The sequence below is a fragment of the Erpetoichthys calabaricus genome, chromosome 1 (genome assembly GCF_900747795.2).
Source record: "Erpetoichthys calabaricus chromosome 1, fErpCal1.3, whole genome shotgun sequence".
Taxonomy (NCBI): Eukaryota; Metazoa; Chordata; class Cladistia; order Polypteriformes; family Polypteridae; genus Erpetoichthys; species Erpetoichthys calabaricus.
This window is the reverse complement of record NC_041394.2, coordinates 158,330,966-158,357,108: the sequence shown is the minus strand read 5'-3', so window position 1 is coordinate 158,357,108 and position 26,143 is coordinate 158,330,966. Positions and strand designations below refer to the sequence as shown.

The following is a 26,143-nucleotide window of genomic DNA, read 5'->3' as shown; positions in this document are numbered from 1 at the left end:
AAGATAGTCTTCTTGATTCATAAGAAAACATTAAGGTTATTTATGAATAATGTATATTAATACAACATTTTAAAACCCTCTTTATCCAATTAAGGTCAGCAGCTTCTGTATCACAGTCTATTGTATGACCCACTCATGCACACACTTATATTCCCACAATGCCTGATTGTACATCTTTGGGGATGTGGGAGGGAAAGCAGGGAAGACAACTGCATGGGTGATTTGCACCCAGGACTCTGGATTCATGTGGCAGCAGCACAGACCAACGCACCACTGTATTTCCACAATTTTACCATTTTGTATTAGTATAAAATGTCATGTGTGTCAACATCAATTGATGTGTGTGTAATTCAAGAAAATGACTTGTTCACTAGCACTAGGTTTAAGAAATAGAAATAAATTGTACCTTTGGTTTGTCTTCCAGTGCTAAGAGTTACCACCAGTGTCTTTGCTGCATGTAGTAAACTGCTTTAACCAAGATTAGAAAACATTCAGGGATTGAAGGGCTAGGCAAAATTGTGTGTTTTTTACATACTGACTCACTGAGTAATAAGACAGGAAAAATTTGAACTCACTGAATGGTTTCAGAATTATGGCATACCTTGTGCTTTCATGCATTTTAAAAGAGTCACATGAAAGCCCACTGTTGGCGTGAGCGTGCTAAAACATCAGATTATTTCAAGTTTTTCCACTTATAAGCGTTCAGTATGAAAATTCATAAGATAAGGAGGTTCATTAATCCATTCATTAATTTTTTTTTTTTTTAACTTGAATTTTTCAGTTCAGTTGACAAAGTAGTTTCTTGCTAACAGTTATTTCATATAAAAAACAAGACATTTTGAAGTAAGGTTGTCATATTCTTTAATTATTGCAACTTGTTGATTTTCTCGTGTAAGTAAGAATTTCACTGTACTCTGTACATGTGAAAATAATGACCCTATCAACATTTAAAGCAAGAACAGTAAATGACCATTTTTACCAGGGCTGTACATAAACACACCCACACTCGCTAACATCAGGCCAGATTAGACTCGCCAGTCCATCAGACCTAATGTATTTGGATATTTGGAGCATCAGAATTCAAACAGACACCTGATCTTGATAGGTAAAGCCACACAGATTCATACAGTACAAGGGTGATATAGATTGAACAATCAACCTAACAGTGCTCATGTTTAGGATGTGGGAGGAGAACTCACACAAACATGATTGAATATAAAATGACTGGGCAACATTCTATGTACACAGAAAATCTCTGTTAAAAAAAAAGTATGCACACTCATTATCAGTTATGTGGATTTACATAACTGGCAGTCTCTTCACTATGCCCTAAACTAAATAAATCTAACCTGTGGTGACTACAACACATAACAAATTCTATTTTTGCATTATGTAAGCCAACATGCCGAAGGCATGTGTGAAAATGTAGGTACATGTTATAGAACTATCTTTAGCAGGAATAATTAAAAGTAATTGTTTTTCTGTATGAGTCTCTTTTTTACATTGCATTAGAGAATAATAATGCTGCATTATTGCATTGATGTTTAAAGACAACATTCTTAGGATTCACCTCGGTATCTCAATGAAGATGAGGCATGATTTTGACTTGACCATTGATTCCTTTGTTTTTAAGATCAGTTTTATCTGCTGCATTATCTAATTACCAATGAGTTTTACTTCCTAAAAAGATGACTACACATTTTCACCTAGAATACTATGGTTTTAACAGGAGTTCATGGTGGGAGGACTCAGTCATTGTAAGGTTTTAAGGTTCTTTGGATGCAGATCAACACCATTTTATCACTATCCCAATAAAGTGAATATTGGTTGGTATGAGGTGATACACATTGTGTTCTCTGTGATTTGTTAGGCCATCATATAATGTTGTCAAGATTATTAATTATCTTAAAACTGATGAGCAGCAGCAGTAGTTGCTTCTTCAGCCTCATATAGTCATTGAGTCTTATTGTCAATAATCCATCCATCCATCCATTGTCCAACCCGCTGAATCTGAACACAGGGTCACGGGGGGTCTGCTGGAGCCAATCCCAGCCAACACAGGGCACAAGGCAGGAAACAATCCTGGGCAGGGTGCCAACCCACTGCAGGACACACACAAACACACCCAGACACCAAGCACCCACTAGGGCCAATTTAGAATCGCCAATCCACCTAACCAGCATGTCTTTGGACTGTGGGAGGAAACCGGAGCGCCCAGAGGAAACCCACGCAGACACGGGGAGAACATGCAAACTCCACGCAGGGAGGACCCAGGAAGCGAACCCAGGTCCCCAGATCTCCCAACTGCGAGGCAGCAGCGCCACCCACCGCGCCACCGTGCCGCCCATTATTGTCAATAATTCCTCACTGATATTAGGATTAGTTACTTTTGTTACAATAAGTTTAAAAATGCTTGACTAAGAAAGCACTACATCCCTTTTAATGTGTGTCTGGCCAGTTGTGTGGGTTCAGTTATCCAACAGTATTATTAGCCTAACTTGTTTAAACACTTATTTATATTGTCAGTTTGCCTTCTTAAAAATGAAGATTGGTGGGTACAAATATTCTTTTTGTACTGTAACCAACCAAGCTAGCTAGCTAATACAGTTAATCACTAACACACATTTATCTTTCAGGCAGCTGTCATTTTGCTACTTGTGTATAGTACAGTATCTGAATTCATGAGAAAATCTATGATGAACAAGCTTAGCTAGCTACACAATTATTCAAGGAAATTATTTTACCGTAGTATATGTAATGGTCCCTACCTAATCTGCTTTACTGTGGTATGATGTTAATCCCTGCCTTGATGTTAAGTTACAACCTGACTCACTGAAACAAATTTGTACTATTTGTATTTAAACAATAATCCCACTGTCCAAAAGAGTAGGTTAAGGTCCATTGCTGTGATATCTATGAAATTAATACTGCCACTGCTGAACAGTAGAGGTGACCAGCTATCACAAGTAGTCCTGTCAGGCCAAGACTACTGTGGTCAGGCGGTGGAAGGACAGACTGGAAACAGTCAGAATGTTGGGATGCCAACTGGGTCATCCCTTTTAATCATCGGGAGACAAAACAAACAAAATAAACAAACGTAACAAAAATAGTGCCAATGCGCTTTCCCAATCAGGGATTTCTTTCTCTGGAGGAATTTTTTTGAGAGTCACGTGCTCCATTGTGTGGCTCATTCTGGTCTCCTGGCAAAAGACACCTTTCTCTTTTCCGGCGCTTCTTTTATAGCGCCACATCCAGAAGGGGCAAGATTAAGTGCCCTTACTGGGCAGCTTCTCGGTGCTGTGAGGGAAGAACAACAACAGGACAAAGTCAGCGGTAGCCCCCCCTCTTATCTAGGCGGTTACTGTGTACCTTTCCCCGGCTCTTAGAGGAGTCCTCCAACGCCCATGCGTGACACTACTTTGGGGGTGCACCAGTTGAGACCTTTGTGCCATTGATCATGATCAGCATGTGGGATACTTGGTTATTATCCTCAAAGGATAACTGGGACTCTGCACTGATGTGACCCTATACCAGTCCATGGCAGAACAAGCTGCATGAGACAAGCCACAGCTGGTGTCAAGAAGGGGTTAATGGCAAATGTCCTTATACAGTATGTATGCTGTGCTGTGTGTGTTATCTGTGAATAGTGCCCAATTTCTTTGAGTGGTAGAATCTTTGACGCTGGTGCTGTGATGATCTCAGTCATCCTAGTGAGGTATTCCTCTGAACGTCCTGTTTCCTTCCTCAGCAATGTGAGTCATTTTTTTTTAACCTCATCTCCAGTGCATTCTCACTGCCATTTACAATATAGTCAAAAGGTGCCACATTATGAATCAGGTTGATTACATGGCTTCACGGGAATCTCCAGTTAAGCTTGTGTATTTGTTTGATCATCTCATGTCAAAGTATCATTTTAGTGAAGTACAGTTGTCATTTTAACCAGACTGTTCAGTTTTTACTAATTTAGTTCATCTCTATAGTGGCACGATACAGAGATACAAACCTAATTTTTTACTTACCTGGCAATATTGTCATCTTATACCACTGTTCATGCAAATCAGACCACCTGTCCTCGTTTCTTTTCTTTTTTTTTTATTTCCAAAAATATACATTAGAAAAGAAACATTATAATATGACAATCAATTATACATTTAAGTGAAACAAAATAGACAAAGTAATAATCTATTAATTTAGAAATACAGTATAGTCAATCACATGCAGAAATAATCAAGAATTGCAGTTATAAACTGCATTAAACCCCTGTTCAACCAAAACAGAGTTAATTAGCAATAAAAAGATGGCAACTTTGTTGTACATAAAACAACAGGAGTTTAGCCAAGGCACTGGCAAGAGTCCAGCAGATTTATTTAACAATAATGGATTCTTGCCAAATTCTACAGAAGCTCTGCAGTTTACACAAAAATATACAGATTTTTTATAGATTTAGATTAATTTCCAATTGGGTTACAGTATGAAGGGTGCATTAGTATTCTTGCACTAAAAATGTAGTGTTGGAAATAATGGTAAGATTATCACTAGATAAATGGTCCCTGAACACGGTGTCTGTCCTAACATGCTACTTGTTGGAGGTGGTTTACAATCATTGTAACCCAGATTTTTGATCAATTAGAAAAAGTTTTAACAATATTAGATGCTTTTCTAGTATAGTTCATTAGTTCTTTATATCTAGTGTTTCTAAAATGCTTCTGATATTTTACGTTTCCTAAAGGTGCTGTTTTCAAACACATTGTTATATGCTAGATTGGAAATTTGTGCATTTTCCATTGCGAAATGTATTTTTCTGTGTTTTTGTGTAGAATATTTATGACTTAACTTTTGTTAGATTAGGTTAAAAAGACACCTTTATTTTTTTTATACGAGCTGTGCTTATACCTAGGTTTTTCATATGTTATGTTAACAAACACAACCAAAGGTAAGATGATTATACATGATACCTAACTGCTAAAAGCTGTTTCAGGGGGGATATTTGTCTACAACAACAACAACATTTATTTATATAGCACATTTTCATACAAAAAGTAGCTCAAAGTGCTTTACATAATGAAGAAAAGAAAAATGAAAGACAAAATAAGAAATTAAAATAAGGCAACATTAGTTAACATAGAAAAGGAGTAAGGTCCGATGGCCAGGGTGGACAGAAAAAACAAAAAAAAAACTCCAGAAAGCTGGAGAAAAAAATAAAATCTGTAGGGGTTCCAGGCCACGAGACCGCCCAGTCCCCTCTGGACATTCTACCTAACATAAATGAAATAGTCCTTTTTGTAGTTAGGGTTCTCACGGAGTCACTTGATGCTGATGGTCATACAGACTTCTGACATTTAATTCATCCATCATTTTTGGAACATCATGGTACTTAGAGTAGATGGTGGTGGCGCAAGCCACCACCAAAAGGACACTGGAAAAGGAAACAGAAGAGAGAATAGGGGTTAGTACAGATTTTAGAGCCACCATGAATGATTATTATAATGAATTGGATATACAGAGTATCAGGATTAAATTACAGTGAAGTTATGAGAAGGCCATGTTAAAGTAATGTGTTTTCAGCAGTTTTTTAAAGTGCTCCACTGTATTAGCCTGGCAAATTCCTACTGGTAAGCTATTCCAGATTTTAGGTGCATAACAGCAGAAGGCCGCCTCACCACTTCTTTTAAGTTTTGCTCTTGGAATTCTTAGGAGACACTCAGTTGAGGATCTGAGGTTGCGATTTGGAATATAAGACGACAGACATTCCGATATATAGGATGGGGCAAGATTATTTAAGGCTTTATAAACCATAAGCAAAATTTTAAAGTCCATCCTGAATGACACAGGTAACCAGTGTAGTGACATCAAAACTGGAGAGATGTGCTCGGATTTTCTTTTCCTGGTAAGGATTCTAGCAGCTGCATTCTGCACTAGTTGCAAACGACTGAAAACAAACGCATGAACTAATTTCTCAGCATCAATGATATAAGAGGTCTGACTTTTGCTATGTTTCTTAAGTGAAAAAATGCTGTCCTAGTGATCTGATTAATATGTGATTTAAAATTTAGATTACAGTCAACAGTTACCCCTAAGCTTTTTACCTCCATTTTGACTTTTAATCCTAATGCTTCCAGTTTATTTCTAATAGCCTCATTGTATTCATTATTGCCAATCACTAAGATTTCAGTTTTCTCTTTATTTAACTTGAGAAAGTTACTATTCATCCATTTTGAAATACAAGTCAGACATTGTGTTAGTGAATCAAAAGAATTGGGGTCGTCATGTGCAATTGTTAAATACAGCTGTGTGTCATCAGCATAGCTGTGGTAGCTCACGTTGTGCCCTGAGATAATCTGACCTAATGGAAGCATGTAGATTGAGAAGAGCAGCGGACCCAGGATAGAGCCTTGTGGAACACCATATAGGATATCATGTGTCTTTGAGTTGTAATTACCACAACTAAAAAAGAATTTTCTCCCTGCCAGGTAGGATTCAAACCAATTTAAGACACTGCCAGAGAGGCCCACCCATTGACTAAGGCGATTCTTAAGAATATTATGATCAATGGTGTCGAATGCGGCACTCAGATCTAAGAGGATGAGAACAGATAAATGGCCTCTGTCTGCATTTACCCGCAAATCATTTACTACTTTAACGACTGCATTTTCTGTGCTGTGATTTGTTCTAAAACCTGACTGAAATTTATCAAGAATAGCATGTTTATTAAGGTGCTAATTTAACTGCATAATGACTGCCTTCTCTAGAATTTTACTTAAGAAAGGCAGGTTAGAGATGGGTCTAAAATTTTCAAGAGCAGAGGGGTCGAGGTTATTTTTCTTAAGTAGGGGTTTAACTACAGCAGCCTTAAGACAGTCTGGGAAGACCCCCGTATCTAATGACGAATTTACTATGTCAAGAACATTATCAATTAGCACGCCTGATACTTCTTTGAAAAAATTTGTTGGTATTGGGTCAAGGACGCAGGTGGAGGGTTTCATTTGAGAAATTATTTTATGTAAATCAGGTAAATCTATCCTAGTGAAAGAGTTCAATTTGTTTATAACAGAATACTGGGGTTTAGGAGGATCCTTAGTGTTGGGGAGATATACTATGTTATTTCGAATATCATTAATTTTTTGATTGAAAAATACAGCGATAGCCTCACAGGTTTTACCTGAAGTACTTAGGAGGCATTCCTTTGAGTTACTTGGGTTTAACAGACGATCAATCGTTGAGAATAAGACTCTGGGATTACTAGCATTGTTATTTATAATCTTAGAGAAACAGCAGCGCCTCTCAAGATGGACTGTGTTATTGTATTCTGTTGTTTTAACTTTTAATATTTCATAGTTGATAGTTAGTTTTGTTTTTCTCCATTTACGCTCAGCTCTACGGCATGCTCTCTTTAAATCAGACACTCTTTGGGTCTTCCATGGTATAACAATGCTAGAAGATTTTTTAACTGTCTTTTCAGGTGCAACTATATCAACAGCACCTCTTACCTTAGTATTAAATCTTTCCACCTTACTATTTACATTATCCTCGCTATTATAGTTGGCACTATAAACGGACTGACTGCTTAGAATGTTTGTAAGTTTTAAAGCTGCTGATGAGTCAAAGAAGCGTTTTTTAACAATATGCTTCTCATGAGTGTTTTCTATCATTATTTCTATATTAAAAAGTCGAAGAAAATGGTCTGATAGACCAATATCAATGACCTGTTTTATATCAACTTTTAGTCCTTTAGTAATCACTAAGTCTAACGTATGACCTGCTTTATGTGTAGGCTGATTAACGAGCTGTCTCAAATCAAAAGAGTCCAGAAGGTTCATAAATTCTTTTACTTTTTGGTCACACTGATTATCTATATGAAAATTAAAGTCGCCGACTATTAAGAGTGTGTCATAGTTCGTAATTAAAATTGACATTAAGTCAGAGAATTCCTCAAAAAAAGACGCGTTGAATTTTGGAGGTCTATACACGGATAATACTAGAACGTGAGAATCTCCATGGATAACAACGGCGAGATACTCAAAGGACTTGAATTTACCAAAACTGATATCTTTACATTTTAACTGGCTTGAGTAAATGTTTGCCAAGCCACCGCCTCTCTTTCCTTGGCGATCTGCACGAGTAAAACTGTAATCCGGAGGCGCAGATTCGATTAAAACAGCTGCGCCATCTGAGCTAAGCCACGTTTCACTTAGTGCAAAAAAGTCTATTTTTTTATCACTAATAAGATCGTTGATAAAAAAACGTCTTGTTAGTTAAAGCTCTAATATTTAATAGTGCCATATTTAATGTTTCAGAGGGGCAGAGATGAGTACTATGTACGTTATTGATATTTGGAACAGGAACTAAGTTATTTCTATTAGCACCGTTCTGTTTGTATTTTTTGTTTAATCTATAATCTGTTTTTATAGTTTTAATACATTGTTCATCTAAAGTAGTAATTTTAATTAAATTATTGGTGTTTATGCCGTATTGCCTAGATTTTCTATGTGCATCGAGATTGGTAACTACAGTATTTATGTTGTGCACTTTAATGGAAGATTTTATTAAACAATTATCATGCCCTAGCACAGCAGTAGCATTTCGGAAGGGGTTAAGAGCAGAGATGGATATTCAAGATAAACGAATTACCTTAGATATATTTTCGGAGAGGACCCGGGCGCCGAAACTGTTCGGATGCAGGCCATCTCGCTTGAAAAAACGCAGTCTTTCCCAAAAGAGGTCCCAGTTGTTGATGTACCCGATGTCTTGATTCTTGCAGAAGCCCTGCAGCCAGTTGTTTAAACCTAGCAGACGACTGTAGTACTCGTTTGATCGTCTGACGAGAGGGAGTGGACCCGAAATGAAGATCTTTGCTGATGGGGTCCTCTCCTTTGTGTCTTTAATTAATGCTGTGAAGTCTGCCTTGAGGATCTCCGACTCTCGGTGCCTTATATCATTTACGCCAGCATGCAAAACAATTGCTCCAACTGCCCTGTTCTTGTGCTTCTCGTAGATTGCCGGCACACGTCTCATCACACCTCGGACACGAGCACCGGGAAAACAAGAAACAAAAGATTTTCTATTAGGGCAAGTAATATTAAGGTTTCTAACAATAGAATCACCTACCACTATTACATCACCAGGAGCTGAGGGTCGAACCGGTTCTGAGTTACGATGCTTGCCTGTGCCGAGGAGGTATTCTGGCCTTGAACCCCCGCCTGCATAGCTGAAATACACCGAGGTCATCATCAGTGTCGCTCCTACGAGGCGCGGGGGTGAAGTTGACTTGAGCGGCACAACGCAGGGTTGATGTTACGCCGATAACAGATGGCGAGGATGGTTTATCCAACAGCCGAGCCTAAGAAAATGAAAGAATGGTTCTTAGACTTGTCAATGACAGCTAGATCTGAAATCTCACAGAAATTAGCTAAAAATATGTTATTTTTGTGTGATATTCTTTGATGTAATTTCTGCATCTTCGCCTAACTTTTGGAATTTACACCATCCTTTATGCTTTCTTTGTTTTCTAGTAGGGAGAAGTTATTTGAACTAATTGTATTCTCTGGTTGTAAAATTTTAAATAACTAGAATCAAATCTGCCATTACTGACAATCCACCCATTTCCCACACGTCTTTATTCCATTTATGAGAACTATTGTAGCTGCTTTGGATGCAAGGCAAACTTGTAATGGCACACCTTGCATTGGCAAAAAAACACACTAAAACTAAATATATATATTCACCAATTACCCTAACAAAAATGTGGAAGGAAATGTAATGTCTTTTTTTTAATCACAATGCAAACAGTTTGTAGAATAATTGTATTTAACGGTGGTTTTCAACAGCAGTATATTCTCTGTACAATAGCTCATGTTCTAGCATGCAGCCTCTTAGACTGCCTCAGAATATTGAAATGTTTGTTTATGAGGCATCATTTCACAAGCATCTATATAAATTTTACAATGAACATATTAACTAAAATTAGATTAAAATGTCAGGTTATATTTTGGATGGAGTGTTATGAGATGTAAAATATGCAAAGCCACAAAAGTTATTAGTATATTTGACTGTGCAATTGCTAATATGTTAGCTTACATGGCTCTAAGAAGAACTCTTACAATAAAGCTGAATGATTCAATGATAATTATTAGTATTGTTTCTTTTGCTCTGTTTTTAATTTCAAGATCTTTTTTTCTCAAGGAATCAAATGAGCAGAAACTTTATAATATCGCCAATGAACTTTTACACACAGAAAAAGCTTATGTGAACAGGCTAAATCTCCTGGATCAGGTGAGTTCTTGTTTTTCAAATTCATGTTAAAATTTATTATGGTACATGGATCAATGATATTCATATCTCCTACAGACTAGAGATAATACTGTAATGCTAAAGATAGGCAATGAATCTAACACGGACGATAAATAACACACTTTTGAATAACACACAATTGCTAAATGCAACACTAAATAATACTGTATATATAAAAATTGTAATTGTCAGAATGAAGGAGAGGGAAAAGTGACTGTGAAGGATGCCAGAGCTTCTTAATAATACTGTATGCCTTTTCAAAGGCAGTGTGTATTGTATACAGTATGTCCTAGACAAAAGGCAGCTGCGTCCCTGTAGTATTCTGTACTGGCTTCATTATTCTCCATATGTATTTTTTTTTGTTCTGGTTTTCTTCTAAACAACAAGAATGGTATGCACGAAGACAGTTTTGCTCTAATAGAAGTTAGTATTATTTGCATAGATCGAGACATCCGTGCTTCCTCTATATATCTGAGAGAGTACAGGCATTGGTGTACTTTTTTGATGATAGTAAAGATATCTTCTGCACACTTCAGGTCAGCAGTGATGACACCAAGAGACTTTAAAGCTGTTACCATCTGCACAGCATCACACCTGGAGTGCATTCTGCCTTCTGTTTGCTGATATCTATAACCATTTTCATGGTTTTGTTAACATGAAGGATGAAATTATTGTGGCACCTCTGTGTCACTTAGAAGTCTGAAAACCTACCCCTGTTGCTTTGATTTACTGGTCAGTCTTACAGTCATCTCTGCATTCACTCATGTACCTGGCCCTGAGGTACCTAAACTCATTAATTTGAGGCAGCTGTTCACCCTTCACCTAACGAAAGGAAGCCATTCGTTTTCAGAAGAGGACCATGTGCCTCCAGTATGAAGGTGCCCAATCCTTAAATACCTAAATTACATTATTTCCAATCCTGTTCCTTATGTCAATAAAAATTATGAACAGGAGTCAAAAACACACCTAAAGAACACTTTGAGTGGATTTCCTAAAACATGACTTCACTCTGCAAATACAGGAGGTCAATTTTACATGACAGTGGCTTGCAAACTATACTTTAGATTGCAGTACAGTGGAACCTCGGTTTGCAAGTAACTTGGTTTACGAGTGTTTTGCAAGACAAGCTAAAAATTTTTAATAAATTTGTACTTGATAAACAAGAAAAGTCTTGCAATATGAGTAATATGTATACGCTTTGTCTGCTGAGTGTCGTGTGATCACAACTGAGCTGATGGTTCTTCTCTCTCTCGCTGCAGGATTGTGGGTAATCGTCTCCTATTCTCTGTCTGAGTCAGCTTGCCTCACTCATATAGTCAACATCCATACGAGCGTAAACTGTTTACTGCAGCATTGTGACTGTGTGTGTGTGTGTGCTGTGATGTGCGAGTCCCCACCTTGCACCCCAAAACATGAAGCTGAGTCTCAGTACTTTAGCAACACCAGCTTTATTCAGCTTGAAACAGCAACAGCACGGTTATTTATTGTAGCGGGATTTGCCACTCTCCTATACACAGACACAGCAGTCAGGCAGGGTCGTGGCCAAGTAGTACTGTGCCCTGCGCATTTATAATGTTCCTTGTTCCTTGTATCACCCATCGACGGCATGCGTTTATAGCATGTCCGTGATCTTTTCGGATTCACTTTTACGGCAAACTGCTACAGCGCTGGGAGACTGCGATTGCTTTGGGACGCTCTTCCGCGTGTCGTCTCATTGGGTGGAATCCCACAAGAGTTTAGAAACTCACTCACACCAGCCATGATTCTTTTCAAAGGTAAAGTGCAGGTTAATTTGTTTTATGTATTTTTACTTTATATTTTGTATTAATCATTTTTATATGAATAGTTTTGGGTTGTGGAACGAATCATCTGAGTTTCCATTGTTTCTTATGGGGAAATTCACTTTGATATACGAGTGCTTTGGACTGTGAGCACGTTTCCGGAACAAATTATGCTCACAAACTGAGGTTCCACTTTATTTGGTTAAACAACCCTTCAAATTTATGAAAGGGTAAAGATTAGCTCAAATGTTCCAAAGCCAGCACACTGTAGAATCTGTATTTCTGTATTGTTCCTTCTAGATATGATGATCACCTTGTCAGTCTTCTTTCTAATACCACTGCATAGGATTTCCTTGGGAGGCAGAGGAATGGAATTCCATGGTAATTGGAATATTCCCTCTTAACTCCCATTTAAAAGTAGGAACCACCACTCTAGAATGCCATTTCCCCACAACTCCACAATATTCAGTATGTATAGCATTTCTGATCTGATCTCCTTCACACCTGTGGCATTTGCCCCTGCAAAATCTTTCTATCACTTTGGCCACAAAAATCATCTGAATCCCTGCCAGTGCTTCTAGCACTATCCCCTGTGTGGACCAAAGATCCACTGAATTGAGGAATTACTCAAAGTGCTACTTTCATCTCTCAACCTTATACCAAGTTGAGGTTAACATTACCATTGCCGAGAACAACCTAAGTGACATCCTGAGTAATGAAATTGTTTGTCAAAATCTCTTCAAGGCTGTGTAAACGTCAGTTTCCATAGGCTCACCAAACCACCCATGCAATGTCTTTCCCTTCAGGCACTGTTGTACATTCAACATTTTGGCCTGCCTTTACACAAACAGCCTCGGTTTTCTAAATTAATCGCTTCCCTTACCGTTGGTGTTCACAAGTTGGTCCTAAGGTTGCCACCATGACAGCCACTAATAATCTTCTGGTCATAGCTCCTTACTGTTATTTCCACTATTGATATCTTAAACATTATTCATTCAAACTCCGTGTTCTTGATCTCTCTCAAGATGCAGAAGAAGCTCTTCTGAAGGTAAAAATTGAACTCATCCCATCCCACAGGGATTTACTAGTTGTTCCCAACAAACCCTTAGTACCTGTTTAGAAATTCCAGGTCTGTCCAAGGGTGTATCATCTGTCTTAACCACCTCAGCACCAAGCTAAGATCAGTTGGCAGCCCCACACCTGTCTTTGCTCAAGACTGCAGAACATTCCGCCTCAGATCAGATAACACAGCTATGAAGTCATTCACTGACTTTTGGTCCAAGGTACACAGATACTGTTATGAGCATCCTTATGTATGAATATGTGTTTGTTACGGATAAATGGCGATTAACACAGAGATCCAACAACAATTCACCCCTTGGCTTCAGATTAGGAAAGACATTCCTCTCAGTTACATTCCTCCAGGTATCTTTGTCCTTTCCCATGTGACTGCTGAAGTCTCCCATTAGCTCTATACCTTCAGTAGTTAGTGCACCTTAAGCTGAATGCATTGTTAATTGTTTGGTGCATATATGAAAAAAGTAGACAGACTTTTCCTTTTTTTGATGTGAATGGACCTAGAAAAATACTTTGTGAATTGAGTTATTGTTTAAGTTAGTTATTTGGTTTTAATATTACTTTATGGTGCATGTTCGCTGTAGCTTCAGCGTTTTTTGTTAGGCTACTCACACTTATCTTTTTTTTATTGCGTGGTCTCTTTTAATATTTGGACATAGTGTTTTTTCTGTGGCAGTATTTTAGTGATCCTTGTTGCTTCATATTATAGCTGCGATTGCAGAGTAACAATTTTAACTTTTTTCATGGGATGAGGACCAGCATGCAGATAAAGATATGGCAGCATGGTACTATTTTGGACTCTTACCTGCCTATGGATGTTTGCTCTGATGAAGCTAGCTTTACTCTGTGTTGTGTAAGATCTCCCTGCCTGAGTCCCATTTTACTTGCTTATCCTGCCATGCCAGTTGTCTGCTTGTGGTTCTGGGTGAGTTGACGTGCAGTTCACAGAGGGAGGAACACCACTCTGTTGCAGGAACATTCCCGTGCTCCAGGACAGGCTGTTGCTGATCTCCAGTCATCTTCAGTTATGATGGCCATTTCAGGACACTCTCTGTTTCCATGACTTATTCTACATTGAGAACCTGAATTTTATGTTTGTGACTGAGACCTGGCAGAAGGGCATGGTTTTTATTTATATTAATGAACTCTGTCCACCAGACTGCTCGTCTGTCAGCATACCATGGTTATCAAACTGGAAAAAGTGATATTGTTTGGTGATTTCAATCTTCATGTTGATGATCCTTTGTGCAGTGTAGTTTCTAAATTCGTGAGTATCACTGAAGACTTTAATTTTACACAGCATGTTTCAAATCCTGCTCGTAGAGGAAGGCATATCCTCAACCTCATTTTTCCCATGGTGTAAATATTGAATGCATTGTGTCCTAAGATATCCCTTTCAGTGATCATAAGTGTACTTTGTTTAATCTCTCTTTCAGTCTTGACCCTGCTCAGTCCAAGCTGGCAAGACAAGCACATATTAATAATGAAACGATGGTTGCACAATTCTCTTACATGTTTTGCAATACTGCTGTTGTGAGTGACAATGTTAAGGTCCTGGTTCAGTCTTTTAATGTTCATTGCACTGATAAACTGTTGCTCCTCTAAAATTGAGACATGGGGTTACTGATAACACAACACCTTGTATGGGTGATAATATCCATAGTTTTAGACTTAGTTGCCGGCCGATTAAGTAATTATGGAAATCCACTAATTTGGAGGTGCATCGCCTCCATCTTAAAGATCTGCTTTATATTCATAACAACACGATGACAGCAGTCAGGGCTTCCTGTTTTGGTAATGTCATATCTAATAACGAGCGCAACCCCAAGGTTCTGTTTGATACAATCTCCAGCTTTATTTCTCCAACCCCATCTAATATTTTGGTATCTTCAAACAGTGATTGTGATGACTGAAATATTTTGTTCACAAAGTCACAGGTGGTAGACCTGCTTTTCAATGTCTTATTATTTTGGAGGTGGTTCTCCATGTTCCTTATTTTTTTTAACCTTTTACTCTAGTGTCTCCTGATAAATTAGTGTCTCTGATCAGGAAAATAAACCATCTTCCAGCATTGTAGATGTTTTACCAGATGCTTTGTTTTTAAAAGTCCTTGACTGTATTGGCCCCAGTCTGGTGTCTGGTACCCTTTGTTGAAAAAAACTAATTTTGATCCTTCCATTCCTAAAAGTTACAGACCTGTTTTTCTCAAAAATTTTAGAAAAGGTTGTTGAGCAACAGCTGGCTGCTTTCCATGAGAAACATAAGCTTTTGGATCCCTTCCACTCAGGCTTTTGAAAGAATCACTCCACAGAAATAGCTCTCCTTTAACTGACCCACAATTTATTAATGGCTGTAGACACAGGCGAGTGTTCCAGGTTAGTAATACTTGATCTTACTTCAACCTTTGACATGGTTGATCGTAAGACCGTCTAATGAAGGTTTAAATGACACTGTGGGTTTCACTAGTTCAGCCTTGGCATGGTTTACCCTATATTTATCTGATAGGAATTTCTCCATCTGTGTGAGCGAGTGTATTTCTGCTTCTTCCTCTTGGACTTGTGGGTTGCCCCAAGAATCTGTTCTTGGACCTATCTTGTTTTCATTGTTTTGCTTCCTCTAGCACAAATTATCAATTATTTTAATGTTACCTCCTAACATTTTTATGCCAAAGATATTCAGCTTTATTGTTCTTTTAAGCCACAACTACTACACAAGTTGTCTTCTTTGGTTGACTGTCTGAAGGAGGTTAATAAATGACTACTTAAAGTTAAATGCTCAGAAAACTGAAGTTTTAATTTTGCACTAAAATAGCAAATTGCACCCAGAAGTGCAAAAACTTACTATCATCTCTACTTCTTCACATTTAAGTGTCATATATGATAAGTCTCCGAGTTTTGAGGCTCACATCAGGGTATCTCAGTTGCTCTCGTTTTTTCATTTTTCATCACTTGTGGATTATTGCAATTCCTTCCCTCTTTACCTGTCTGAGTTTGTCTTGTCTTCAGTCTGTCCAAAGGGCAGTGGCCAGGCTTTAAACACATTCACGCAAATGGTATCCCATCTCCCCACTTTTATTCTCTCTACCAGTGGAATTTAGGATCCAGTTTAAAATTCTGTTACTCACTTACAGAGTTCTGCATGGTCAAGCTCTCCAATATACTATGAACCTCCTACAGCATTATACCACAGGCCACGCTCTGAGATTTGATGAGTTAGATCTCCTTTCAGTTTCTTGTTCCAGACTAAAGTCACAAGGGGATCACACATTCCACTCCATTACTCCAATTTTATGGAGCAGTCTTCCATTGACATTGAGATCAGCAGAATCTATTGAATTGTTCGAGTGTCAGCTGAAGACACATTTGTCCATTCAAGCATTTGGGTAGCTTTGCCGTCTGTGGTCAACTTTTATATTGTCCTAGTATTTTATATTGTTTTTATTTTTTGTTTTTATTATTTATTTTATTATTCAGAGCTTTGTAACGTTTGTCTGTGATAGGCACTTTATACATAACTTTTCACTTACTTCCTTGTAAATATATAAAATACAACTCTTAATGAACTTTAAATTCAAGATTTTGCATTCTTTATGATGTGTGGAAATTGTAAAAGTATGCTTTAGTACTTGTTTATGTTTGTTTGATCTTCAATGCACCTACCGAAGCATACCAAATTGTAGCTTAATTCCTTATTGTCAAATATGAAATTATAAAAAAGTTTAACTGCTATGTATATATATATATTGCATCTGATAAATTAGTTTCTTAAATTAGCTTATTATTTTTTGCCCATATTTACAGGTATTTTGTTCCAAGCTAACGGAAGAAGCAAATAAGGGGAGTTTTCCTTTGGAAGTAGTAAAAAATATTTTTTCCAACATATCATCAATAACTGCTTTTCACAGCCAATTCCTGTTACCAGACCTTGAAAAACGAATGGCAATATGGTAATGGTCACCTGACTTTTAACATTAAACAGTAAAATGTACTTTTTTATTCAAGTGTTTATTAATGTACTTAATTTGACATTTTATAAATAATAAGAATTGGATTTGAAAAACATCAATCGGATAAATAGAAGCATGTGGTTGAAAATAAATAAAAACCTTCTATTACTGTTCAAAGAACTTTATGATTACAATAGGATGCTATGGTAAATAATCCAGTATAAGTATTTTATTTTGTTGCTGTTCTTTTCGGTTGCATATATTTTTATATCATGCCACTCTTTTGATTAGTAAAGGCTTCCCTTTGTACTGAAATTTTATGTATATATATTAACCAGAAGGGTGTGTCACTGAGCCCCAAACCTCAGACACAATATCACCCAGCATAACACCAAATTTAAAATATTTTTATTTTCACCAACCTATTTTATAGTGCACGCAGCCACAAATGCCCCAATTATAAATAAATGTGATTCCTGTCCTTCCACTCCTTCTGGTGAGTTTTGCCTGCTGCCTCCTTACTCTGATTTCATGATATGAGGCAGTGGCCTCATTTTCAAATAAGACCATGGAATAGTCTTCATGTTCAGTATTCATGTTCACCCAGTCCATTCACTATTCCATGATCCCAGGCAGAAGCAAGATTACAAGGCATTCCAACCAGGTTGTGTCTCCACTCTTGCTGTCCTTCCATTATGGCCTTCCGGCCGGGATGGAGGTTTATGTCTTGCCCGTCTATCCTCCATGGCACTTCATATAAGTGTATGTGTATATGGTGTGTGTGTATGTATATATATATATATATATATATATATATATATATATAATGTTGCATAGTTTACTGTCAAATAATGCAGAGTATGCGACACGTGTTTTGCCCTTATTTGGGCTCATCAGGCGTACACACTCTGCACCCCACATATATATATTGTGGCAGGTGGCCAGGTCCCATGCCCGGCCAGGACGCCCCTTCTACATATGTTCCGGGGGAGCAACCATGGGTGTCTCAGTACCTCCCCCCGGGACGCTTGGTGGCAGCCTCCCTGGCTGACGATGGTGCCTCAGTTTCCCGCAGGGCTCCATGGGAGATGGAGTTCTCCACAGCCCTGTTGGGATCTGGGGTGGCCGCCAAGGGATGCTGAATGAGTCCCTGAGTCGGCCTGGAAAACTCTACAGCCCCGCCCGGAAGTGCAATCAGAAACAGGTGATCAAGCACCTAGAGCACTTCCGGGTGGGCTATAAAAAGGGCCAGCAACCACCACTCAGGAGCCAGAGTCAGGAGGTGGAGGATGAAGCTAGGTGGGAGGAGTGGTGGTTCCAGGAGAAGAGTGTTTGGTGGTGGTGTGTGCTTATTTGGACTGTGTTATGCCTGTGGGGTTCACGGGGAAGACGTGCCCCACAGGTGAAGAAAAATAAAGTCTTTCTTGGATTTTACATGTGCCTTAGTGTGAGTCTGTGCCGGGTTGGGCGCTATACAGCGTCTAATTCACAATATATACAGTATATATATGTGTGTGTGTGTGTATATGTATATATAATATATAAAAAATCCTAAGCCTAAAAGTGCAGTGGTGACATTTTTTGTCACACTTTAAATCGGGCTTATTTTAAAACCTACATATATATGTTTGGTATCATTCTTTTCAGAATTTATTGAACTTTAATGTGATGTTAGATTTTCAGATTCTTATTACGTTTTTAAATTATAAACTAAAAAATATCAAGAACTCACATCCTGTGAGATGAGACTTAGAGATTTAACCACACCCAGGGCCGTAAATAAAAGACAAAGAGTTGGACAGCTGCTGTATAGGCTTTTAAATGTTTGAAGCGCCGTGCAAGATGCATATCACGCAGCACAGCAGCAAGCCAGCAGCTGATCAAGCAAAGAGGAGGTAAAAAATAAAAAACTAACTGGTGTGTAGCACAGGCCGGGGGGTTGTCGAGCAATGTGAGTAGGGGGCGAACCCCCTAGTGTGTGTGTATGTATGTATGTATATTATATATATATATATATATATATATATATATATATATATATACAGTTAGGTCCATAAACATTTGGACAGAGACAACTTTTTCTAATTTTGGTTCTGTACATTACCACAATGAATTTTAAATGAAACAACTCAGATGCAGTTGAAGTGCAGACTTTCAGCTTTAATTCAGTGGGGTGAACAACACGATTGCATAAAAATATGAGGCAACTAAAGCATTTTTTTTAACACAATCCCTTCATTTCAGGGGCTCAGAAGTAATTGGACAAATTAAATAACTGGAAATAAAATGTTCATTTCTAATACTTGGTTGAAAACCCTTTGCTGGCAATGACAGCCTGAAATCTTGAACCCATGGACATCACCAGATGCTGGGTTTCCTTCTTTTTAATGCTCTGCCAGGCCTTTTACTGCAGTGGCTTTCAGTTGCTGTTTGGTTGTGGGCCTTTCTGTCTGAAGTTTAGTCTTCAACAAGTGAAATGCATGCTCAATTGGGTTAAGATCAGGTGACTGACTTGGCCATTCAAGAATTTTCCACTTCTTTGCTTTAATAAACTCCTGGGTTGCCTTGGCTGAAAGGTTTGTGTCATTGTCCATCTGTATCATGAAACGCCGCCCAATCAATTTGACTGCATCTAGCTGGATTTGAGCAGACAGTATGTCTCTGAACACCTCAGAATTCATTCGGCTGCTTCTGTCCTGTGTCACATCATCAATAAACACTAGTGTCCCAGTGCCACTGGCAGCCATGCACACCCAAGCCATCACACTGCCTCCACCGTGTTTTACAGATGATGTGGTATGCTTTGAATAATGAGCTGTTCCACGCCTTCTCCATACTTTTTTCTTGCCATCATTCTGGTAGAGGTTGATCTTGGTTTCATCTGTCCAAAGAATGTTTTTCCATAACTGTGCTGGCTTTTTTAGATGTTCTTTAGCAAAGTCCAATCTAGCCTTTCTATTCTTGAGGCTTATGAGTGGTTTGCACCTTGCAGTGCACCCTCTGTATTTACTTTCATGCAGTCTTCTCTTTATGGTAGACTTGGATATCGATATGCCTACCCCCTGGAGAGTGTTGTTCACTTGGTTGGCTGTTGTGAAGGGGTTTCTTTTCACCATGGAAAAAATTCTGCCATCATCCACCACTGTTGTCTTCCGTGGACGTCCAGGTCTTTTTGCATTGCTGAGTTCACCAGTGCTTGCTTTCTTTCTCAGGATGTACCAAACTTGTAATATTGTAGCAATTTCTCGGATGGGTTTTTTCTGTTTTCGCAGCTTAAGGATGGCTTCTTTCACCTGCATGGAGAGCTCCTTTGACCGCATGTTGTCTGTTCACAACAAAATCTTCCACATGCAAGCACCACACCTCAAATCAACTCCAGGCCTTTTATCTGTTTAATTGATAATGACATAACGACGGACTTCCCCACACCTGCCCATGAAATAGCCTTTGAGTCAATTGTCCAATTGAGCCCCTGAAATGAAGGGATTGTGTTAAGAAATGCTTTAGTTGCCTCACATTTTAATGCAATCGTTTTGTTCACCCCACTGAATTAAAGCTGAAAGTCTGCACTTCAACTGCATCTGAGTTGTTTCATTTTAAAATTCATTGTGGTAATGTACAAAAAAGTTGTCTCTGTCCAAATATTTATGGACCTAACTATATATATATATATATATATATATATATATATATATATATATATATATATATATATATATATATATATTCTCTTTCCATATGCGATATTCCAGGGATATTACTTGCAATTTAGTAGTGTACAGTGCTTTGATCTGACTCTGTTTTCCTATTTACTTTACTTAAAGGACATCCACACCTAGGATAGGTGACATCCTACAGAAACTAGCACCCTTTCTGAAAATGTATGGAGAATATGTTAAAAATTTTGATCATGCTATGGACCTACTGAAGGTCTGGAATGAGAGGTCGCCACAGTTCAAAGCCATTATTCAAGATATCCAGGTATCTTTTTTCAAGTAAATATTAATATTTGTTCATTTAATGTGATTTAAGGAAAAAAGTCTTGCATGTTAAAATATTTAGATAAATAAGGTGAATTCAAGTTGATAGTGTATTTAGAACAGGCTGTGTGTCTTTAATGCTTTTCTTCAGGGCAAGTGTATTTTATAAAATTATACATCTTGAAGCTACTCTAAAATGGACAAATTGTCAAAAGTTAAAATATACTCATAATGACATAAATATTTTGAGCATAATATTGATGAGTTCTTCAAACAGTAGTCTCTTCTTCTTCTTTTTACTCATTTCAATTCTTAACTATTTTTCTTCAGAAACAAGACATATGTGGGAGTCTGACGCTACAGCACCATATGCTTGAACCTGTGCAAAGGATTCCCCGATATGAGATGCTTCTCAAAGACTACCTGAAAAAGCTGCCTCGGGATTCCTCAGACCGCAAGGATGCAGAAAGTGAGATTCAATTTATGCTTACTTGGACTAAAATTTTTTTTTTGATAGGCAGAAGTGAAATGCTAAGATTTTTTTCAATCTCACTCATAAATTTCCAAATTTGCATAGCTCTAATGTGCAGATTCATTTAGTTCTGCTAATATAATGTGTTTCCATTGTTCTCATGGGCTTCTAGAAGTTATCGACGACCATGTCATGCAGGTTTAATTATTGTCTTTATTGTCTGCATGCATCTTCTGGTACTTTTCACCCTCGAAGGTTTAATTGATACTTTTACAGCTGAAGATGATTCTACTACATGGGAAATGGTTATTTTAGACACTCCATTTATCAACTTCAGAACTCTAGCATCAGTAGTTTTACATATTTAGGGTTTCTAGGTAAATCTTTTTTCACATTCTTACATTAGCTGAATCTAAATCATATAAACAATTTACTACAAGCTGCCTTTAACATTTGAAATGACTAAGTTATACTGCGTTTTGCCATTTCCTTTCTCATGTTGTCTTCCTTGGATTATATTATTATTATTATTATTATTTATCTTTGCCAGTGTTTGCTCACATGGATTTTCATTGTAGCTCAGGCCACAAAGATGAACTTTGGCTAATCAGGGCAGGGGAAAAAATTCCCACAAAGCAGGTGTGAACACTGTCACCCAATATGATAAGTTGATTTCACTTGAATGTGTTTTTTTTTTTTTTTAACACATCAGAGCTAACATTAGAAGAGCAGTGACTTTTGTAAAATAGAAGAAATGCATTTTGTTGTGCTTATATTTGTACTTACATAACAGATATCTAATTAGTAGAAAAGTTGAGTCCTTATATATAATATTGTACTGTAAATCTCTAAAGATGAGTACAATGATAAGGTCAGGTGTCAGGGAGGATAGGGGGGAAAAAGACCATCCAGCCCCCACTGGCCATTCTGCCTAACTTAAATGTTCTTAAGTCATTCCTCCTTTTTTCCAGGCTTTGTCCCAGAGGATTCATTGCAGTAGGTCTGGTGGATAGTTGGGGCACCCGCCTTCATTTGAGCAACACAGACAGCTGCACAGGGCCATGATCAGGTGGTGGTGGTGCAGAACGCTACCACAGAAAAAAAAAGAAAATAAGCGGAGAAAAGTAGATATTGATAATGATTGCAAATCTGTGAACAATATGATAATTCTATGCATCTACAATTTATTACAAGTAGAACTTCGATGCTTTGTAGCTATGAAAAATGCAAATTAAAAAAAGTGTGCTTTTCAGGGTTTTTTTAAAATAATCCATGGTGTTAGCCTGGCGTATCTATATTGGTAAAGTGTTCCAAATTTTGGTGCATAACAGCAAAGAACCACATCATCACTTCTTTTATGCTTGGCTCTTGGAATAATAGGCAACCCGCTTTCAGACAATCTAAGGTTACAACTTCGAATGTAGGGGGACAGGCACTCCAAAATATAGGAAGTCCAAATACTTGTCCTCCATGTGTTTTTGTTGTTGTATCATAATGGAAAGTATTGTAATATACTGTATTAATTTTTTCCCTGCTTTCAGTCCATATGTACATTCAAATCTCATTATATTTATTATCTCATTATTATTACAGTCATCCCTCCTCCATCGCGGGGGTTGCGTTCCAGAGCCACCTGCGAAATAAGAAAATCCACGAAGTAGAAACCATATGTTTATATGGTTATTTTTATATTGTCATGCTTGGGTCACAGATTTGCGCAGAGAAACACAGGAGGTTGTAGAGAGACAGGAACGTTATTCAAATACTGCAAAACAAACATTTGTCTCTTTTTCAAAAGTTTAAACTGTGCTCCATGACAAGACAGAGATGACAGTTCCATCTCACAATTAAAAGAATGCAAACATATCTTCCTCTTCAAAGGAGAGCGCGTCAGGAGCACAGAATGTCACATAGATAGAGAAAACAATCTCTAGCAAACAAATCAATAGGGCTGTTTGGCTTTTAAGTATGCGAAGCACCGCGGCACAAAGCTGTTGAAGGCGGCAGCTCACACCCCCTCCGTCAGGAGCAGGGAGATAGAGAGAGAGAGACAGAGTTTGTTTTTCAGTCAAAAATCAATACGTGCCTTTCGAGCTTTTAAGTATGCGAAGCACAGTGCAGCATGTCGTTTCAGGAAGCAGCTGCACAAAAGATAGCAACGTGAAGATAATCTTTCAGCATTTTTAGACGAGCGTCCGTATCATCTAGGTGTGCGAACAGCCCCCCTGCTCAATCCCCCTACGTCAGGATCAGAGAAAGTCAGCGCAAGAGAGACAGAGAAAAGTAAGTTGGGTAGCTTCTCAGCCATCTGCCAATAGCGTCCCTTGTATGAAATCAACTGGGCAAACCAACTGAGGAAGCATGTACCAGAAATTAAAAGACCCATTGTCCGCAGAAATCCGCAAACCAGCAAAAAATCCGCGATATATATTTAAATATGCTTACATATAAAATCCGCGATGGAGTGAAGCCGCGAAAGGCGAAGCGCGATATAGCGAGAGATCACTGTGTGTGTATATATATATATATATATATATATATATATATATATATATATATATACTTGAAAATAGTAAGATACAATATCATATACAGACAAAAATAGTATAGTGATCAAAAAGTAATAAAAACCAGTCGAGACAGTTACCAACACTGTAAAACTAGGTTTTCTCAGGCAGTTAGTTATTACAAAAATAAAAAAAAAATGTCTCTCTTGCCCATTCTTTGTAGTTATTCTGTATTTTATTTAATGGATTTTTGACCTGATGAAAGCTTGTTATTCCTGAAGCATATTGACAGTTCCTATTTTTCATAATTTTCTGTTTTTAACTTTTTATGTCAAGTTACTATTATTGGATTCCATTTTTCCTTTATTAATATTCATTACCAGCTTGCATTTAGTTGATACAGACCATGAAGACGTGTATATTCTGAATTGAACTTTCTCTTTAAAGTGAGTGTATGTTACTATTAAAACTTTCTTTGCTAAAAGTAGAACAACCTGTTTTATGAGTACATTACCCTCATTAGTTTAATCCTTAAATACAATGGTTTCCTCATTGTTATACAGTAGTTCTTATCAGTGCATTTATCATCAAATACCATAGTATATTTAAACCAGTTAAATGATGATCTGAAATGGCTACATCTTACAGAAGAACTATATATATTTTTTGAATGTTAACACTGAGTGATTATTAGCACTGCCGTATACAAGTAGTTATGAGGAAATATGGGACTTGTAAAAAAAAATCTTACAAACTCCATCAGACATAGAAAATATTTGCAGAAGGTGTCAATTTGTCGGTGTCTCACCCATCCAAACTAGGATATCATAGTTCTGAGGTAATTGAAATAAAAGTTGCTAAAATGAACAAGGCATAGGGACTGTTGTTTACAAATAATAATATGACTATCTGTGAATTGGCATTTTATGTCCAAAATTAGGAACTCAAGACAGAAACATCTCATAAACTTTCTGGAAGTATTTGAAGTTTATAATTACAAATAACTTCAAATTTGCCTTAATGGCTAATAGTTTACTGTTCATGAATGAAGGAAAAACCATCCAATAAGCCTTTGCCTAAGAGAATGGTAAATTGTATGTTAATTTAAAGTAAGAAAAGACTGTATCATGGCTGCTTTACAGCATTTCGTCTAGAAAAAATGCTTATTCTTTGTGAAATGTAATCTATGAAATAGTAAAAAACTATAATGGTCACTATATCTGCACCCTAGATGGTGCACAGTTTTATTTCATGTCATGGATTAAAACAAAACAAAAGATCCCCCACCTGAAAGATCAAAAGCATCTTTCTTAGAAAGGTTAGATTGTGAATAACTGGGAAAATTTCTGAGATCATACAATGTTTACCACAAACACTATAGGTCTTTAGATGCAGCTCTCTGTGAACAGTACAGCAAATAACCTTTGTAAAGGAACAGGAGCAATGAAGTTACGTTTTCTTTTTGCCTGTTTTACATATGTACATTAACTTCATCTTTTAATAACTTTCATTTCTGAACCAGAATATCATTAATGCTAAAGTGCACACAACATTAGAATGAAGACTACTATGTATTGCTATGATGGCTGTCAAAATTAGCTACAATGAACAAAATGGCTCTAAGAAAGAATTTTCGGCAAACAGGCAGCTTATAGAGCATCTCTTGTAAAACAATGTCTAATCACAGTCAATCTACAGTTTATCACTTGTGAACAAACACGTGTAACCACTCTTACTCCTGCCTAACTAGGGTGATTAGACTTCATGGTTTTGACACATTTGTGGACAGACAGTATTAGAATAAATGTATTTTAGATGTGCAGGTTTTAACCAAATAACAGGAAAGCCAAGTCTCTCACATTTTCAAGTATCAAAAATATAGTATTTAAAATATGTTCATCTTAAATCTAATAATTCTCTCATATATTCTTACAGGAATATAAAATATTTCTCAACACTTACACATTATATTATTAATCTGAATGCTGAGATCTATTATTGTAGCCAAAAACAACCTGTCAGCTTTCATATTCTGTTAGTTTTATAAACATTTATTTTTTCTCATTATTCTATACTCCCCAGGAGCAAAGCGT

General features: G+C 37.4%; 1 protein-coding gene across 5 annotated transcripts in view; it reads left to right on the top strand.

The window, feature by feature from the left end:
* Positions 1-26,143, top strand: part of fgd4a (FYVE, RhoGEF and PH domain containing 4a) — a 334,505-nt gene that overhangs the window by 275,759 nt on the left and 32,603 nt on the right. For all 5 annotated transcript variants that reach the window (XM_051920352.1, XM_051920345.1, XM_051920360.1 and 2 more), the window contains 4 exons: positions 10,180-10,269; positions 16,946-17,091; positions 20,916-21,072; positions 21,402-21,540. In XM_051920352.1, the coding sequence (XP_051776312.1) occupies positions 10,180-10,269; positions 16,946-17,091; positions 20,916-21,072; positions 21,402-21,540 (532 nt within the window). The remainder of the gene's footprint in view (positions 1-10,179; positions 10,270-16,945; positions 17,092-20,915; positions 21,073-21,401; positions 21,541-26,143) is intronic.